The sequence below is a fragment of the Schistosoma mansoni genome, chromosome W, assembly GCF_000237925.1.
Source record: "Schistosoma mansoni strain Puerto Rico chromosome W, complete genome".
NCBI classification, from domain to species: Eukaryota; Metazoa; Platyhelminthes; class Trematoda; order Strigeidida; family Schistosomatidae; genus Schistosoma; species Schistosoma mansoni.
The window spans coordinates 44377571-44395185 of record NC_031502.1 but is presented as its reverse complement, the minus strand read 5'-3'; the positions used below and the strand labels follow the sequence as shown (position 1 = coordinate 44395185).

The 17615-nt window shown below is 31.0% G+C and overlaps 1 protein-coding gene across 1 annotated transcript in view; it reads right to left on the bottom strand.

Annotated features, from left to right (window-relative positions):
- Positions 1 to 393: 393 nt before the first annotated feature.
- Positions 394 to 17615, bottom strand: part of Smp_176540 (putative cadherin) — a gene marked incomplete at its 5' end in the record, with an annotated part of 53246 nt that continues 36024 nt past the window's right edge. The window contains 4 exons of the mRNA XM_018789833.1: positions 394 to 1347; positions 4273 to 4432; positions 10445 to 10795; positions 11533 to 11799. Coding sequence (XP_018655236.1) covers positions 545 to 1347; positions 4273 to 4432; positions 10445 to 10795; positions 11533 to 11799 — 1581 coding nt within the window. The 3' untranslated portion in view covers positions 394 to 544. The remainder of the gene's footprint in view (positions 1348 to 4272; positions 4433 to 10444; positions 10796 to 11532; positions 11800 to 17615) is intronic.

Genomic DNA, 17615 nt, shown 5'->3' with positions numbered 1-17615 from the left:
ATCTACATATGTATTAAATTTATATAATGATTCAAGCAGTTTCAATTCAACTAGTTGATTAGGTATTCTGATAGATTTCTTTTGTTTTTGGAATCTATTTTTAGGTAGAAAATGAAAATGTGACTAATTCATGTTTACAATTAATGTCTTTATATCGTTTGAAAAAGTTAAAACGAAAAAAAAATAGGAAAAAGTGTGGATGAATAATTTTTCACTTATTCTTTCATGTTGGTTGGCAATCAGTGATTGAGATGGAACTTTATATTGCCAAATGAGTAAGAAATTGTGTATTCGTGTTCATACGTAGGTTTTTTCATAATATGAATGCTCAATTTTTTTCTTTTTTTAACTTTCATCAGGAAAGTTGAATATGAGGTAATTTCTTGACACCAGAAAAAAATTCTCTTTAAAATAATGTGAAAAGACATTAGTGATTACTACTACATATGAACTAGATATACATTTTGAGAAATATTGAAATGAATATTTTCATAAAATGTTATTATGATTACAAAATAACAAATGCATTAAAGAAAAAAAATATTTATACTGTTAGTTGAAGTTCTGGATTTGATAATGGGTTTGATTTTTGTTTGGGTTGAATATTAACTGGTTGGTTTAATGCATAATTACTAGCTAATGGAGGTAAACCAATACCTAAACCATTTCTTACTAATCGATGTTGTTTCGATGCTGTATCATAATTATTTTCTGATGTATTAAAATCTGTGGTAGACTGTCCTCTTAAATCGATTCTTAGTGGTGTTTGAATTATATTTGATGACTGATCGTCGGGTTGATTAAAACCATTATGATCAAAATTGTTATTTGAATGGATCAATTCATGGCTATTTTCCGAATGAGGGTATAAACCTGAAGCTCTTGAATTCACCTTTGTGGGAGATTCATTATATTTTGAGAGACCTGATGGGATATTTGTTGTGCAATTTTTACGTAATGTGACAGTAGATGAAGGCATCTGAGGACTTCTAGGTGGAGGTATGGGAGGTAGACTGTGTTCACCTCGTGAATGTTCCATTTGCTGTTGTTCTAGTGTTAATGGCATTATTTTCTGAGGTGATGCATGTTCTGGATGATAAGCGATTCCGGGACCATTATTATTTCCATACTGAGCTACTGGTTGAATGATTGTATTATCAGAAACTATATAACATGCACATGAACCGCCTGGTGTTGGATTTTGACATGCGATTGAATGAATTTTAGTCAGACTTCCTGTGTTATCTAAACTTGGATTCCTGTAATAGCCAATTCTACTACTTGGTCGATATCCAGAGTACGTGTTGTACTGATATGTTCCATGCTGTCCAGGTATGTTCATGCCGTCTACATCCAAATATTAAATGAAATTTGTTAAGTTTATCAGGATATAATTGTATGTATATATATTTAAATGTAGATAAATAAACATACAAGTAGTTATTAAGCAAGAGCTGGTGATCTCAAGGCCTGAATATGATCGTAAACGCTTACAACTAAGAGTCTAAGGACTCTCCTTTAAAAGATAGCCTTCATGAAATAACATAATATTGATCAATCAATCCAAGAATGTATCTAGTGCAATGTATTATTACCTCATGTCAGATTGGCAACATTCTATCACACACAAAACAGCACTAAGTCTTCAGTACAGATATTCACTAGTTGATGTGAAAATATTCAATCATCTGTTGTATGTTTTAGTGTATTCACATATGTACGTACATTTTAGCTGTGAAATATGTTTGACGATTATTCAGATTGATTGCATGAACAAAAATACTATTCTTCTATATAAGAATAAACATCCTAAGCAGTTCATCGTTGGACTCTCTAGCAAACTTATGGTTTTTTTCCTAATAGTTTCTTCAAAATTTCTGCATTGATTCAAGTAAAATATCTAAATAACGAAGATAATGTTTACTGTAAATGGGACTTCTATCATATTGGATATTTGTAAGCTATTAAGAACCAAAGTTTAATCTTTACCATTTGCTACATTACATGGTTTCCAAGAAAGTAAATATATACCTAATACCAGTTAGTTAATCATTTTCTTATTCCATTATAAACAATAGAATACCTAGGTACATACTATGCTTATTTCAGTTATTTTGTTTACAGTAATGAAATAAAATAAAAATAATGTTAGTTCAAAACTATAAATGTTCTTATCTGATTATCAAATCATCATTACTTACAATAGGGAATAATTTAATTTTATCTAAGTTAATAAGTTACTAGGAGTATTTCTAGTTTCTAGTTGTTAACAATCCTTTTTTTGTATTTTCACTAATTAAATGAATTTATTAAATAAATAAATAAATAATCAAGAAAAGAAGAGAACAACTGATTTAATTCAATTGACTTTTGAAATAATAACGCACAATATAAACACCTTTACTTCTAAAAAATTTTTTTGTCAAATTTTTATCAAGGATTGCTTTGTTGTTTTTTTTGTTTTTTTCTATGGAAACTAACAACAACGAAAATGAATGTCATTTTTTCATTCATCTTTTTTTGCGGTATAAAATCTGTTCACCATCTCAAGTGATAAAATAAATAAAAACAAAATGGAAAGATAGAAAAAAATTTGATTGTTTTTTTCTTGGTTTGAGTTGTTCAGGTGCCTAGAAAATTGCTCAAATCTCTTTTACTTATTTTCACTTATTTTTTGTTTCTTTAAATAAAGTTGCAAAACCTGGCTCAAGTTCAAAATTGTTTTCTCTTTCATTATTAACTGAGTGTTGTAAATGTTAGATCCATGCAACATAAATACACAATGATAGTATTAGTATTATAAAGAACTGTTACTGTACTTGATAGCATACTTGTCCAAATGTATATAACATCAAAATAACAAATATTTCATGCAAGTAATTAATTCTTAAACTAACGAAACATCTATCATATTCATATGATATGTGTCAGGACGAGTCTATAAAATACAAATTTGCGTACACTAAGCATTAGTAAGTATATGAATTACAATAGGGAGCTGAATTGTCATCCATTCAGACCATGCCATAGTTGCATTTCAAAACAGATTGTATTGTCAGTGACAATCATCCCTAGGATCGACTAAGTTGGTAACTACTTCATATTTAGTATGAATATCTATACATTTGTAATTAAGTATATTTCTACTGATTGTGTAAATAATTGTGTTTTATTGTGTATTAAGGCGGAAAAATACATTTTTTTTAAATTTTAAATTAATCATGATATACACCTGTAAAGTTTCATAACTTAATACCTTCGGGTTTTTTATTAGAATTAACGGATAGTTTATTGATTTATAAAACAAACGTAATTGAATTTATCCAATCAAAAATTTAATTACTGATTAATAATGGATAATATATTTGTAATAACCCCATAAGTTAGATTTCTTAACGTTTCGTGACTCAGTGTAAGCCACCTCTTCAGAGAATAAATAACAATCGACTCTGTGCTCAATCTATTCGAAATTGTCAAGTCAAACATGGTAATGATACCTACTAATGTTTGTTAAATGATAATAATAACTAGACTGACTACTTACTGTCATTCGTGAAATACTGTAGTCTGAATTAATCTCAAAAATAGCAAAGTGACAAACAAATTTTTAGGTTTTCATTGAATTAAATTACATAATTCTAGTGAAAGAAATGGCGAAACAATCAGGCTATACCGAAAGGATTTTACATCGCTTCCTAAAAAGAAGATATGTTAATAACACTTCACGTTATTATTGGTTCAACATAACTAATAATCACCTGAACGCATGGTTAGATTACATAACACTCATTATCCTTCATTATTTCTTATTAAATTCATATAACATTACACACAAAACAGTGTTCTACTAGACATTTGATAGATTTGGTAATTGTATTATTATTCCCCTCACTCTATCTGACCCATATTTTATTTAACATTTAGGCTTATTCAAGTTAACGCTGCATATTAATCATATCAACATTATGGATTTCATTTTATTACATAACCTTAAATTCCCATGTTATGATTTTGAACTATGTATTTTGCTTTACACCTAGTTACATATTGAATTATTAATCTGGATATATGATTGTAAAACCTAAAGAGAATTTATCAAAAAGAATATTCTTCATTCATATAATAGGATATCCAATGAAAGTGTTAGATTTTATGGGATATCTTTCTTCAAAATACAGCGTTTAAAAGTAAAATGAGTTTCAATAGCTTACAAAGTACGATATGTATGTTAAATTTAACAAATCAGTTTTCAAAATAAAAAAAACTACTTACTTCTATAATTATCTGATAATAAAAATTGATTGCCTTCTTCAGATGGACCTCTACCTGAATCCCCACTGTCGGCATCTAAATGAGGTTCATAAGCGATTGCACAACCAGGTGGAGCTGCAAATACACTTTGCCCAACTGAACCACGTGTTCGTGTTAAAGTCTAAAATGTATGTAGAAAATAATATCGGAAATTTAAATAATAACGATGTTCAATCAAGGACAAATATAATTTCATAAGTCTCCATACGTTTATTTTTTGCCTCTCTACTTCTTTTTGGAAGAATAGTCATTACAACTAGAGAATAACTAAATTAACAAATGGAATGTTGGCGACACTATAGTTTAACCAAATGATCAGATTGTATGCTCAGTTGTAAAATTAAGTATTTAACACTAGAGTAAGTAAAACATTCAAAAGTCAGTCTAGACAGTAACTGAAAGAATATTGAAATATAGATGTTCTGAAAATGGTTTGCATCACTTTAAATGGTTGCTCCGGAATAAAAAAATATTTTGATTGCAATGGTTACAATCTAGCCAGTAGTTTAGTTGATAATCTCTTATTTTATAACTCATGATGTCGGTTCTAAATGAAGGAAATAGACAGTTATATTTCTGATACTAGACAATTCTTTGAAATGATCACATAAATCGTAGTGTCATTTTGGATAAAATTGGTTTCTAAATTCACCTAGCTGTTTATTCCATGAATACGCAAAATGAAACTAAACAAATATTAGATCAAATGTGATATTAACCATACTCAATATTGCAGCAACTCTCCTACAGTCAACTTCGATTATGGTTAAATTTTGCTAAGCCCTTTTATTAACTTATTTAATAGACAATGTTATTCGGACAGTAACAATTCACATATTTCTTTGTACTATTATATTCACTATCTTGTCCGCATAAACGTGTACGCTTGATCACGTGACAGCCTACGTGCATATCTCTCTCTAGCTAAAATGGTAATCGCTTAAATATCGCTCGATGAGTTATTCCCATTCCCATGTGTATTTGTACTCTTATCCTATTATTAGCCTTTGTCTTTTCTATAGTTGCCTTCATTCAACTTGACCATAAGTTTGCCTCTATATTCGCTCGCAAACAGATATTCGCCTCTGTGCTTCGAATTCGGTCGATGTAGTTGTAGATTAGTTATTCGTACTATCCGCCATATAACCGTAGTCGCCGCTTCTTATTGCCGTCTGATTTCAAATACTGTTGGGATTTATATAATAATGATTATCAAGGTAATTGATTAACAAAGCTAAACCACTACAATATATTCCTTGCAGATTCTTAAAAAAAATTTAAGACTCTACATAGTAATTACTCATATTATTCTTCCGAATTCGCTAAAACAAAATATAAAAAAGCATTTTTAAATTTTAACTCAAGCAAATATTGTTTTTTCTCTTATTCACTTCAATGATTTGTCTATTACAAGGAGGAAAAAACAAAAACAACAATTTTCTTCACAACAAATCAAATCAGATAAATTTGGAATTATTTTCCTATTTTTTCATTATTTTTTTAAGGAAATAAAATATTATAACATTAAAACAATGTTAAATATTACATGATTGATGGATATGAAATTGAACTTTTGAACTTAGACAAGTTATGCATTCAAAAAAGAGAAAGAAAAAAAGACTAAAACAAAAAAAAATGAACAAAATTCGAAATGTGAATAAACTTCAGAAGAGGGGTTTTGTGGAGATTTCAGTATTTTCATAGTTGAAAACATGAGTCAATTGAAGCTAGACCACCATTGAAAACCTGGAATGGTTGAAGTTAGAGATTAACATCATCGGATGCCGGCTTAGTGGTCTAGTGGTTAAGCGCTCTGGCACGAGACTAGTAAGTCCTGGGTTCGAATCTCGTGCAGCGGGATCTTGGATGCGCGCTGCTGAGGAGTCCCACAGTAGGACGAAACAGCCGTCCAGTGGTTCCATGTTTTTCATGGTGGTCTAGCTTCAATTGACTCATGATTTCAACTGTGAATAAACTTATTCATTAAGTTGCTCTTTAATATTATTATTGTTTACAATTTTGATTATTTTATTAAGTATTATAATCTAATATAACTAGAAGGATATGTTTTATTGATTTCTATTAAGACAGTGAATAATCAGTGAACTATTGGTTTATATGTTTACTTTCTTATTGAGAATTCGAAGAGGATAGAATGATTAACGTATTTTACAATTTAAACAACTTTGTAATTTTATTTATTTTGTTTTTTTTTATTCTAAAAAAAGTAAAGTATAGACGAAATCAAGTCATTCGATGTAAGAGGAAAACACAGAAGGTATTTATCAATAACAAGGAAAGGAATACTATGGCTATGGTTAAACACCTAAAATGCAATGAATGAACACCTTTCGACCACTAAGTAATGTAAATAATGAAATTACATACAGTATTTTGGACCTTTTGTGAACAATAAATAGTGGGCATATTTGGCCTTCTATATTTCTTTTTATGGCTAAATTACCTGGTCACCAGGTAACAACCAGGACCAGTCTGCTTATGCTTCAGTGTTTATCAGATTCTGTTGCTTAAGTTGTATTTCGGCCAATACTGTAAAAAGATTGAGATCGAAGTTGTCTTTTTTAATGATTGAATTAGTTGAGATCTCAGATGTCTTATCGGTAAAGGTCAGTTAACACAAATTAAAAGTTCTTAGTTTTTTAATTCTTATCTTCACTCTAATAACCCTTCCGTGAATTTTGAAAGTATTTATATTTTAATTAAGATAATTTTTAGTTTGTAACTAGCACTTAGTATTTAAAATTTCTTAATGTTACAAAAGGGCTACTTGGTACCTTTTATCCCAAAGTTTTATAATAAAAAAATTTACAATGCCGATATCAACAATATACCAATTTTTAAGACATGTTGGGGGAGATTTTGTAAACGGTTTATTGCTGGTGTATATTATGTTGATGAACAGTAAACAACAACAGAGAGGAGTACCGGTTTCTTTAGCCCCTTCCCATAAGATACCATACACAAAGTATATAATCATTTGGTGACAATATGAAACAGTGTAATAACAAAGGTTCTAATAATGGAGGCAGTTTACAGATTGCGTGAATGTTTTGATGTTGTTCGGCTCTCTAAAGTAGATAAATTCGTTGTAGAGCTATCATTATCTTTTTGGATAACATCGTCAGAGCTTACTGCAAAAAAACTGTTTAAACTTTAGGCTTGTAGAAAGCGAAACCCATCAAAAATTTCAATCTGTCAGATGTAGTTCCACTATGAATCTATTATACTTTCTATTGTGTAATTTGCGGTTAAACTGAATCAGTTATTATTTTCTTTTTCAGATAAATTTAAACAAATTGATGCAATAAAATGAATCAGTAGTACAACACGATATGAATAAAAAAATAATTAAAATTATTCATTCTAAAAACATGAGTTTTCATGGAGTTGCAGAAATGTTGATAGACAACATGTGATGCATAACTACCGGAAAAATTACTATGTAGTAAAATGACAAATCACTACATTTTCAAAACAATTCCAGATCATGTTAGCAAGATAACTGAGTAATTCAGACTGATTACATTAACAGTGGAATAAATTAACCAGACAACAAAACAATATGAATCCGGATTGGGAGTAGATAAATTGTTCATTTTACTGATTTATTTATTTAGCTATTTCCTATTATTGTTATTTGAACTGGGCATAAATTAGTCTTTAGAAGCGTTTCTGGCTTCTTAACTATGGACTTTGCAGGAGAAACTTTAGTTGATAACCATTGGATGTACGTAGTTATTTGCAGAAAAATATACAGCAACATATCACAGTTGTGTTTGGATTTATAGTTTTGCTAGAGAAATAAATGTTTAACTTACATACAATATAAATGTTAACTTTTTGTATACTTAAAGATTACTAATTCAAATTCATTTAGTATTGTTTGTTTGAATCTTCCCACTTATGTTTGGGACTGCAAGTGATCAGTCTTTTATTTGCATATGTACAGGTATATCCAGCTGACGACATCCAAACAGGACGAAACGCGCATCCTGGATTCCACTGTTTGCCACCATCCATTTTTGCTTATACTTACTCAATATTCAGTCATTTTCACATTAATTCTTAATACTAACGATAATGATGACACTAATGAAGGAAGTACTTTGTACTCTACCAATAGGAAGTACAGTTTATTGGTTAAAAATCAATGAATTTTATTATCGAAATCGGTAAATGTACTATCTAAAAAAGGATCTCTATACGCCGTTTGATGATTAGTTCGAATGAAAGCTAAAGTTTTTCTCTTATGATGAGTCACAAGAGATAAAACTTCATACATTAGGTTCTTTCAAAAAGCACAACAAGTAATATTAAGCCACCAAGTTAATACCTAATGGCTAATACTGTAAGACTTGAATCCATTTTCAATGACTCAACAATTAACTAAAGTCATCAGTAGATATGTGTCTCATTCTGATATATTTGATTTCTTCATACAATACACAGAAATTACCTTAAAAAGCCAGTTACTAGTCAACAAACTATTATCAGTTGGTTATGTGATTGGTGGAAATTTGTTTAAAATATAAAATACAAAGTAGAATAAAATCAGTGACAATACTACTCTTAATAATGAAATCTTAACTACGTTTGGAAGGACGAGTTTATCCAACCAGTAATTTTCTGTTTCTCGGAGCTCCACTTATTATACACTCTTACGTAGACACTTTTGAATTAGTCTTATGTAAATGGAAGATATTAGTAGTCACTCCCTATAAGACTATTGGAGTGTATTTTTCGCACGCACTTAATCAATCTTACTTGCGCATAATAATTATTCCTGATGATTGGTGGTTTCTGGCCAATACAATCAAACATGATCAGACAGATTACCTACTGTTTGTTTTGTGACGAAACAATGTTCTCATCGAATAGTGCTTTTGCTTGTGTGCTTTGTCCCACTAGATGGAGATTTAAATCTTTATTTAGACATGAGACCATGACATTTACCTCTAGTCATTATGGTTATGTAGATATTTTTTAAGAATCAGAAGTGTAGTATATCTAGAAATCACGCTAAAACGACAGTATGCACAAAACGACCACTTCACACGATAAATGAAAAAACAAATTAAGTATTAAGTAAATAATAAACTTTATAGAAATGCAAACCGCTTACTCCAAATGTATGCATGTGATTTCTAGAAGGATAGTCTGGACTTGTTGTAGTAAGGTCAACTGGTACTGGTGTCATCGAACCTCCTAGGGACCCTATTATATTTGGTGTTGTTTGGGCTTGTGGCACGTAAATCAAACTTGCTGTATCGCTTGGCGACATGACAGCTCCATATCCCATAACCCCTCCATGCCCGTAAAGCGCTGTAAACATCTGACCGTCTTCTATAATCGAGTTTCCTCCATTGGCTTGCCCAGGTATGAAATGATTTGCACCGTAGGTAGCTACAGGTGAAGACCAACCACTGTTGATATTTGTTGACATGTTTTCTTTAGCAACATCCATTGAGAAGGTTGTGGCTGCATTTCCGGGAGAAACCCCCCCATCAGTTCCAGTGACATTACGAGCCAAAGTGTATCTTGTCGGTCTCCGACGAACACAAACTATTCCAACAATTAGGAACAGTGATATAATGGCCGTCACAGTTATCATAGCCAAAATTATTGTGATGTTTAATGTGCCATCCCCGCCAAAACTCAGAAATCCAATGCCTTCACTCGGATCGATGAAAACGTTGATAGTTAACCATGCATCTGTATGGGAACGGGGGGTTCCCTGGTCTTCTGCACGTAAGTGCAGATTTATTGTTCCGGATGTCAAGGCTTGAGCAACCCATATTTCACCGGTTGTTCCGTTTAAATACAAAGGGCCAGCACGATATCCTTTCAAGTCATCTGAATTTGAGGATAGCTTTTGTCCAGGTTTTACTGTTTTTGTTAGGCCTGGTTTAGGAGGATTTAGAACATTAAGCAGACCTTCTTCTAAAGTGACACCTTCGATTGTTTCACCTCGAGGTCCAAGGAACAGATATTCAACTTTTCCCGCTTCGAAAGAGTCAGCATCCTCTGCTCTAAGTCTACCAGCTAGACTTCCAGGTTTCATTCCAGTGGTTAGATTAATCGTTCTATCCACAGGTGTGGGGAAAACCCAAACGGGAGCATTGTCATTCGCATCTTGTACGTTTACCCTTAACATTGTTGTACTTGCAAGTGGCTGAGCTCCACGATCGCGAACTCCAATTTTAAGTATATATACAGGTACTGTTTCTCTATCTAGTTCAACTAGTGTTTCAATTACTCCATTTGACGTAATTCGGAATATAGGCTGGTCAACCACGTGACGTGTCATTCCGGCTTCACTATTGAGATCTGATCCTGGTCTATCAATGAAATGTTCAAAACTAGTCAACATATTTGGTGAAGAACCAATAAATTGATTTCGCCTTGATGACTTCGTAAGAGCATATGTAGCTAGCAAAGAAAACTGAACTCTTCCATTATCACCCTGAAAAAATAGAAGAGATATCGTAAGTCTAATAATTAGTAATTCAGATCTGAGAACAATGATAAAGATGTCGAAAAGTATATTATTTTGTGGATTTACTCCGAAAAGTTATTGATGATAAGTATGAACTTCAAAGTTATCTACTGTCTGCTAAATTAATGTACGGTTAATCTACCAACCTATGATTGATGTGAGAAATTGACAGCGAACACTCCACTTCTTTGATGCTGGTACGTTTTTTACTAAACGTGAAGCCAATTTTGTAAAACGACTAGGGCTATTCATAAGTTATGCAAAAGATCAATCGCAATATACTTTTGGATTTATTTCACTAATCTGATAAAACTGAAATAAACCAGAGTTATTGTAGTTTAAGTTTTTTTCATGGTATTTTGTTTGACTTGTGAGCTGTTTTCTTTTATTTATGGTGAATTGAACATAATCTGGTGCTAGAATTAATCAAAACCATTCATCCATTACCGTTCAACTGACTATTTGTAGAAGACAACCTAAGCAACAAAGCATATTGATCAAACAGTGTCAAACAACAATAACTGACTTTCATAAATAAACTTTTAGTGTCTGAATCAGAAAACAAGGTTTAAAACTATTACATTATTGTCTAAAGGGTAAATTAAAAATCAATCTTCAAACAAGTTCTGTATATCTTCTTATGAGAAACCAACTGAAAGATAAGAAAGTATTCAAAGAATAATGAAATAAAACTTGTTAATTACTTGATCCGGATCTTTGGCTTCTAATCGTTGACTTAACTGTGTGAAACGTGGAGCATTTTCCATAATTGTGAATGCAAATTTTTCATTGTCGCCTTGAGGTGCTTCAGACGATCTTACTGGAGGATTAGTAAAGACAGGAGCATTATCATTCTCATCTAATATTTCTATAGATACTGTTGTTGTAGCTGTAAATATTGGCGGTGAAACTGAATCCGTTACCAGAACAACTAATGTCACACTTCCAATTTTCTCCCGGTCTAATGGAATCTGAAAAGAAAATATTGATTTAAACTTTAGTTTTATCTCATTTGATGTTAATCGATATCATAAAATACAGCATTTGAAGAGATTATTCAATGTGTTGTCATTTTACATTACTGGGAAATGCTAACTTTGTGAACCGATGGGAATAAGAAAATACTGGATGGCGATGTAACTTAGCTACACTCCGAATCCTGATTAAAGTTGTTGTCATTCACGTGAGAAAAGCAGTGGTGACCACTAAGCTTCACTGAATGGTAATGAATTTCACAAAACTTGATTTTCTGTAAGTAGTATCCAGAAAGGATTTTTATATGATTTGTGACATTTTTTCCAGGATACTTATAGATTTTCGTATAAATTTAGGCTTATCAGAAAATCAGAATATTTAACGAAAGAGAAGAGTGATTGTTGTGTACTTATCTTATTTATACCATAACTACATATAACGAATAACCGGAATTATGTAACATTACACTATGGCAGCTTAAATATATGATTTGTGAAAAGTATGTTGCATCCTAAAGAAACTCAAAAATGATGATTAGGTAAATTAATAAATTAAAGTATATAGCAGTCACATGTAACAATATTCAAAGGGAGCTTTTTTGCCTTTTCACATTATTTTAAAATTTAGTTCTAAAAATGAACAAATTGACTTATTCAAGTTTTAGAATTCTTCGTTATATCCGTAAACTGTCACTCTTAATGTGAGAAGAAAGATTCCAACAAATTTTCACCGATACGTGACTTAAGCGACTTCTATGGATTAGCCTGTAAAAACTAAACTCATTAAGATTATTGTATTTGGATTACCATCATATTTTTCTGCAATTTACTCTAACAGCCAATTAGATAAGAACTAAAGGTCTATATGTTCAGTTATGCAGCACGCTACTAGGCTATCCAAACCTAATTAAATGAAACATGGATGAAATTGGTTATCTACTAGTTGAAACGTAAGTACTTTAAGCGATGTATCACTTCTCTAATGAATAACTTAAAAGTGTGCATGCAATAATTTACAGCTTGGTCTACAATACAGAATACAGTGGGTTTTTGTATGCAAAATGTGGAATCTAAACAGGTCATTTATATTTTTTTTGTTTGAAGTATGATTCCAGATATGTTCTTCATTTATAAAACAGAACATGAATTATGCTAATAAAAACGCATCACCATATGACGTAATATAAAAGAATTTGAAAATCTCATAAATAAATAGTGAATTTCAATTTTTACTTTTTATGGGGTCATCTGAACTCACCAGGATTATGCAAATATATGAACCAAATAAATAGTGAAATCTACTATATGTTAGAGTATACATTTGTTTTACCATACTAGACCAGTAGATTTGCACTATGTTCTATCGAAGAAAGGGACTACATATACAGACGTATTGTTCTATTGTTGGTCGGTGTGACTTGGTCATGGAGAAGTTTTGACTAATAAAGTTGATTTTATATATGAATAAAAATCAACATGGATTTTAGTCAATGTACAAAATAGTTTTATACTAAATAGTCATTCAAAGAACTCAGTAATGTTGAAGAGTTTAAGATTTATAAATTACTATATTGAGAATGATTAGGAGTTGTAGAATACCATGTCATGGCTAAATATTGCAGACCGGTTCACGAGTAAATTACGAAACCTATCAGAATTAAAGTTTTATTTAATGCAACTAATAAGATACTAGTTGTATCGTAAAAATTTTCCTTCTATCATTGAATGACCCATAACTTATCATTTATGTATGAAGTAAACAATAAGCATTTATAACTTCAAATCTTTAAACATTTTTTTAATCGTAAAATATATATTCAACAGCAAAGAAAATAAATGATCAGTATTTGATGATAATTATTGAAAAACCGTATTGTTTTTACCGTGGAGATTTGGAACATAGTCTAATTATTAATGGATATATCTAACATGTCAAATAATGATTTATATCTCATTTCAATGGATGAGAATTAATGAAACTAATTAATACATCATTGGTGTTAATTATCAAGGCCACACCTAAGTTTATTTATATAGTAGATTAAAAAAATTGATCAGTAACAGGAAGTCAGACACTTGAACAGTGAGATTAAAATTACTTTGTGCCTTTCTTTATAAGAAATAATTCTTTCTTCTTGTATTATATCCTTATATTCAATCTTTCGTTTATATATTACCATCATTGAAGTAACAACCTCTATGAATTTAGTGTTCATCATGTTATGCTAATAAGGTATGGCAAATCAAACCGATGTATATATGTGTCTGGTTCTACGTTGTAGCTGACTGACTATATAGTAGATAAATTGGGCAATATGACATTAGTGCTTAATCGAAAATTGTATAAAACGTGTCCGATTAGTAAACGATTAATCAATATCAAGAAAAAGTGTATTTCGAAAAAAAACCAAATCAACTCTTCTTGCGATTTACATATTTTGTAAAGACAATTAAATACTCAAATGAAGAATAACAAAACCTGATTGCATTCAGTTAGTATTGTTTGTTTGAATCTTCCAATTGATCCTTAGGACTTCAGCTGGTCGGTCTCTTATTGGACGAAACGCGCGTCCTGTATTCCACTGCTAGCCACTATCCGTCTTTGCTTATAATGCTTGTGAATTAAGGCAATATCGAGACAATACGCACAGTATGCACATATGCCAATTAGAGACTGACCAGTTGCAGTCCTAAGCATCAATGGGAATATTCAAACAAACAATACTAAGTGAATTCAAACTTCACCCCATTGCACAAGCAAGTGACTATCAGGACTCAGTAGCTGAATGTATAACGCGATGGCGATTGAAGCGAAAGGTACTGGGTTCGAGTTTCACAGTGAACTTCAACTCTGAGATGCGGGTGCATCCAGCTGAGGAGTCGCAAATAGGACGAAACGCGCGTCCTGGATTCCACTACTAGCCACTATCTATCTTTGCTTATAATGACCTGATTGGATCAAATTACATTTATCGTCACTGCATTGTATATTATATCGAATGATTACATAATTAAAATGGTGAAGTATTTTTGAAGTGATTATTGAAATAAATTCACTTTCAATGAGTTGAAACAAATTTTTCATACATTTACTTAATAAAATTTCATAATTGTGGTTATTTATTTATTTTTGTTATTATTGATTTAAAGTTTACTAGAGAGTATTGAAGCTTATATGAATGTCAAATACTTGTCTTTTTCAAACGTTTTCACATTATTGTAGAAATGTATGTGTTTGTCTAAATAGTATTAAAATATTAAAATATCATTTATTGTACACTTTTTAAAGCATTTAAATCATTAACATAAGGAATGTACTTATTTAAACGTATAATAACACTTAAAATCACTTCACATTGTTTGTTTAAATCTTTCCATTGGTGTTTAGGAATGGAATTGGCCAGTCCCTTAGTTGCATATGTGCATCCTGTGCGGACTCGCCAGCTTTAAACTTCACCCTATTGCGCAAGCTAGTGGCTATCAGGAATTAGTAGCTAAGTGGATAACGTGATTGAGTTTGAAGTGAACAGTATTGAGTTGAAGTCCCGGAGTAAATATCAACTCTGGGATGCAGGTACATCCAGCTGACGAGTCCCAAATAGGATTCCACCAGTAGTCACCATTAACAAATTTGAATGATTCTAGACTACAGTTCTACTTAGGATCATGACAATATGTTTACTAAAAACACCGAATAATTTTTAATTAAAATAGTAAATTAGGATTGATGTGTTTTTTTTCACCAACGTCATGGTAACTATTATCAGTAGCTAATGAACAATTCATTACAACCTTATGTTGTGTTTGTAGTGTCGGTTGATATGCTAAGTTCGTATGCTTTATTCTAGATTCTGCACAAACCAATTTACCTATCCATCTTGAGTCATGTTTTCACCTTGTTAATTATTCACTTATTAACCCTGATCATCTTTTATATGAGCGTATGTGTGTACACTTCATATCCTATTTATCACATGTCTGTCATTTATTTTTATCTGGCTATAAATATTGATTAACGCTTGATTAAAGCGAGTTAGCTTATCCGCCATCTCTGATGCGTGTCATTTATGCTTCTCTTGATGAAATTTGCTCATACACTTAAAGCCTTCTGACTTGCGTCATTTGTCAATGAAAGTGCACTTGCCGTTTTTCTTCGCCTTTTGATTTTACTCACCATTAACCTTTGTATTATAACTGTTATCAAGATGAATGAATAACAAAGTACGGCACTACATGTTCAAGTTACTTTACCAAATTAGTTTTTTTTTCATCATTATTCATAGAACGAATATAATCCTGATCTAAAAAAAAATTTAATCCCTGAAAAATTGTTCACCTAATAGTTTCATCATTATTTATTTTTCTTTTTTTTAACCATTAAAATAATCTGTCCTTTAGTTTTAGAGTGAAAAGATTCTATTCTATTTATTAAATGACCTAATAAATAAATTTAATCTATTGTTTATTACCCTTAATATATATATATGTTGATTATTATATGAAACTATGCATTGCTTTTCTGTTTCTGTATTTGATTGTTTAACTCTTTCTTTCATTCGCTTGTCATAATTATATTTAGATGACTTAATTTACTAAGAAAATACAAAAAAAACGGTTTATTATCTGTAACATTCATTTCTATATTAGAATATTTACTCATAGATATATTCTTAAGGATATAATAATAATGAACTTGAAGCGCACAAAGAATGGGTGGAGGGGGGAGTTAGGTGAAAACATCACAGGATAACATAGAAACCTAATTAAACTATATATTCTGTTGTTGTTGTTTTTTTTTTGTTTTTTTTAGTTCAATAAATTTTTAAGCTTAACTTATAGAGTAAATTAGTATAGTTAAGCCTTAAGGCAAATCAACCAATTTTCAAAAAAATAAATGAGGCTTATCTTTTCATTGAATCTTTTCAATATCACTAGGATCAGTTAAAAGTTATTTTTAAACAAGAGAAATATAAATAAAAGATTAAAAGACTAAAAACAAAAAAAAGAGAGAAAATAATTGAGATCATTTAATTTTAAATAATTTAGGTCATTAATATTTATCAACTAGGTAATAATCGTTTAATAAAACAGAAACAAAAAAAAGGTTATTCACTGAAGTTTTGATTATTTTTTAGTAAAACAATAAGACATTCGCTTTCTCAATTCACTTGAAAACATTTTTTATGATATATTGAAATAAAATATTCTTATTATAAGTCTGTTATAATGTGTGAGTGCTTGCGTGCTCTGTTTGATATATTGTAGTGCCGCGATTCGTTAATCGTTCGTTTCGATAATCGATATAATTCTAATCTTAACGGCGCGTAAAATCAGAAGACAAAGGATAGCAGCAACTACAGTTTATTGTCGAATAACTCAGGTCAGAAAGTTAACAACACCTGAGCGAATATGAACGAGCGAGTGAATAGGCGAATAAGCGAAGGAAGCGAACGAGGCGGAAATGACATGCAGTGGAGATGGCTGGGAAGCCAACAATATGAACGTGCTGATCCCTGCCAATCAGAGAGGAGTGATTTATCAATCAGAGCAATGATATATAAAAACTGTATGAGCAGTCTTGAGCACTTATCAGTCCTGCTTTCTGTCTAGAACAGCCAGTTAAGTCCAGAACACCAATAACAGTCTCTGCAATATGTATCATTATTCTCAAACATACTGGGTTTATATACCAAACAAACTGACCACATTGTACCATAAAATAGAAAATAACATTTGTACAAGATTTGACCAAATGTGGCTGTGAATAGAGGGAACAGTAATTAATAAACTGAGTATAACTCAGGAATGGTAAT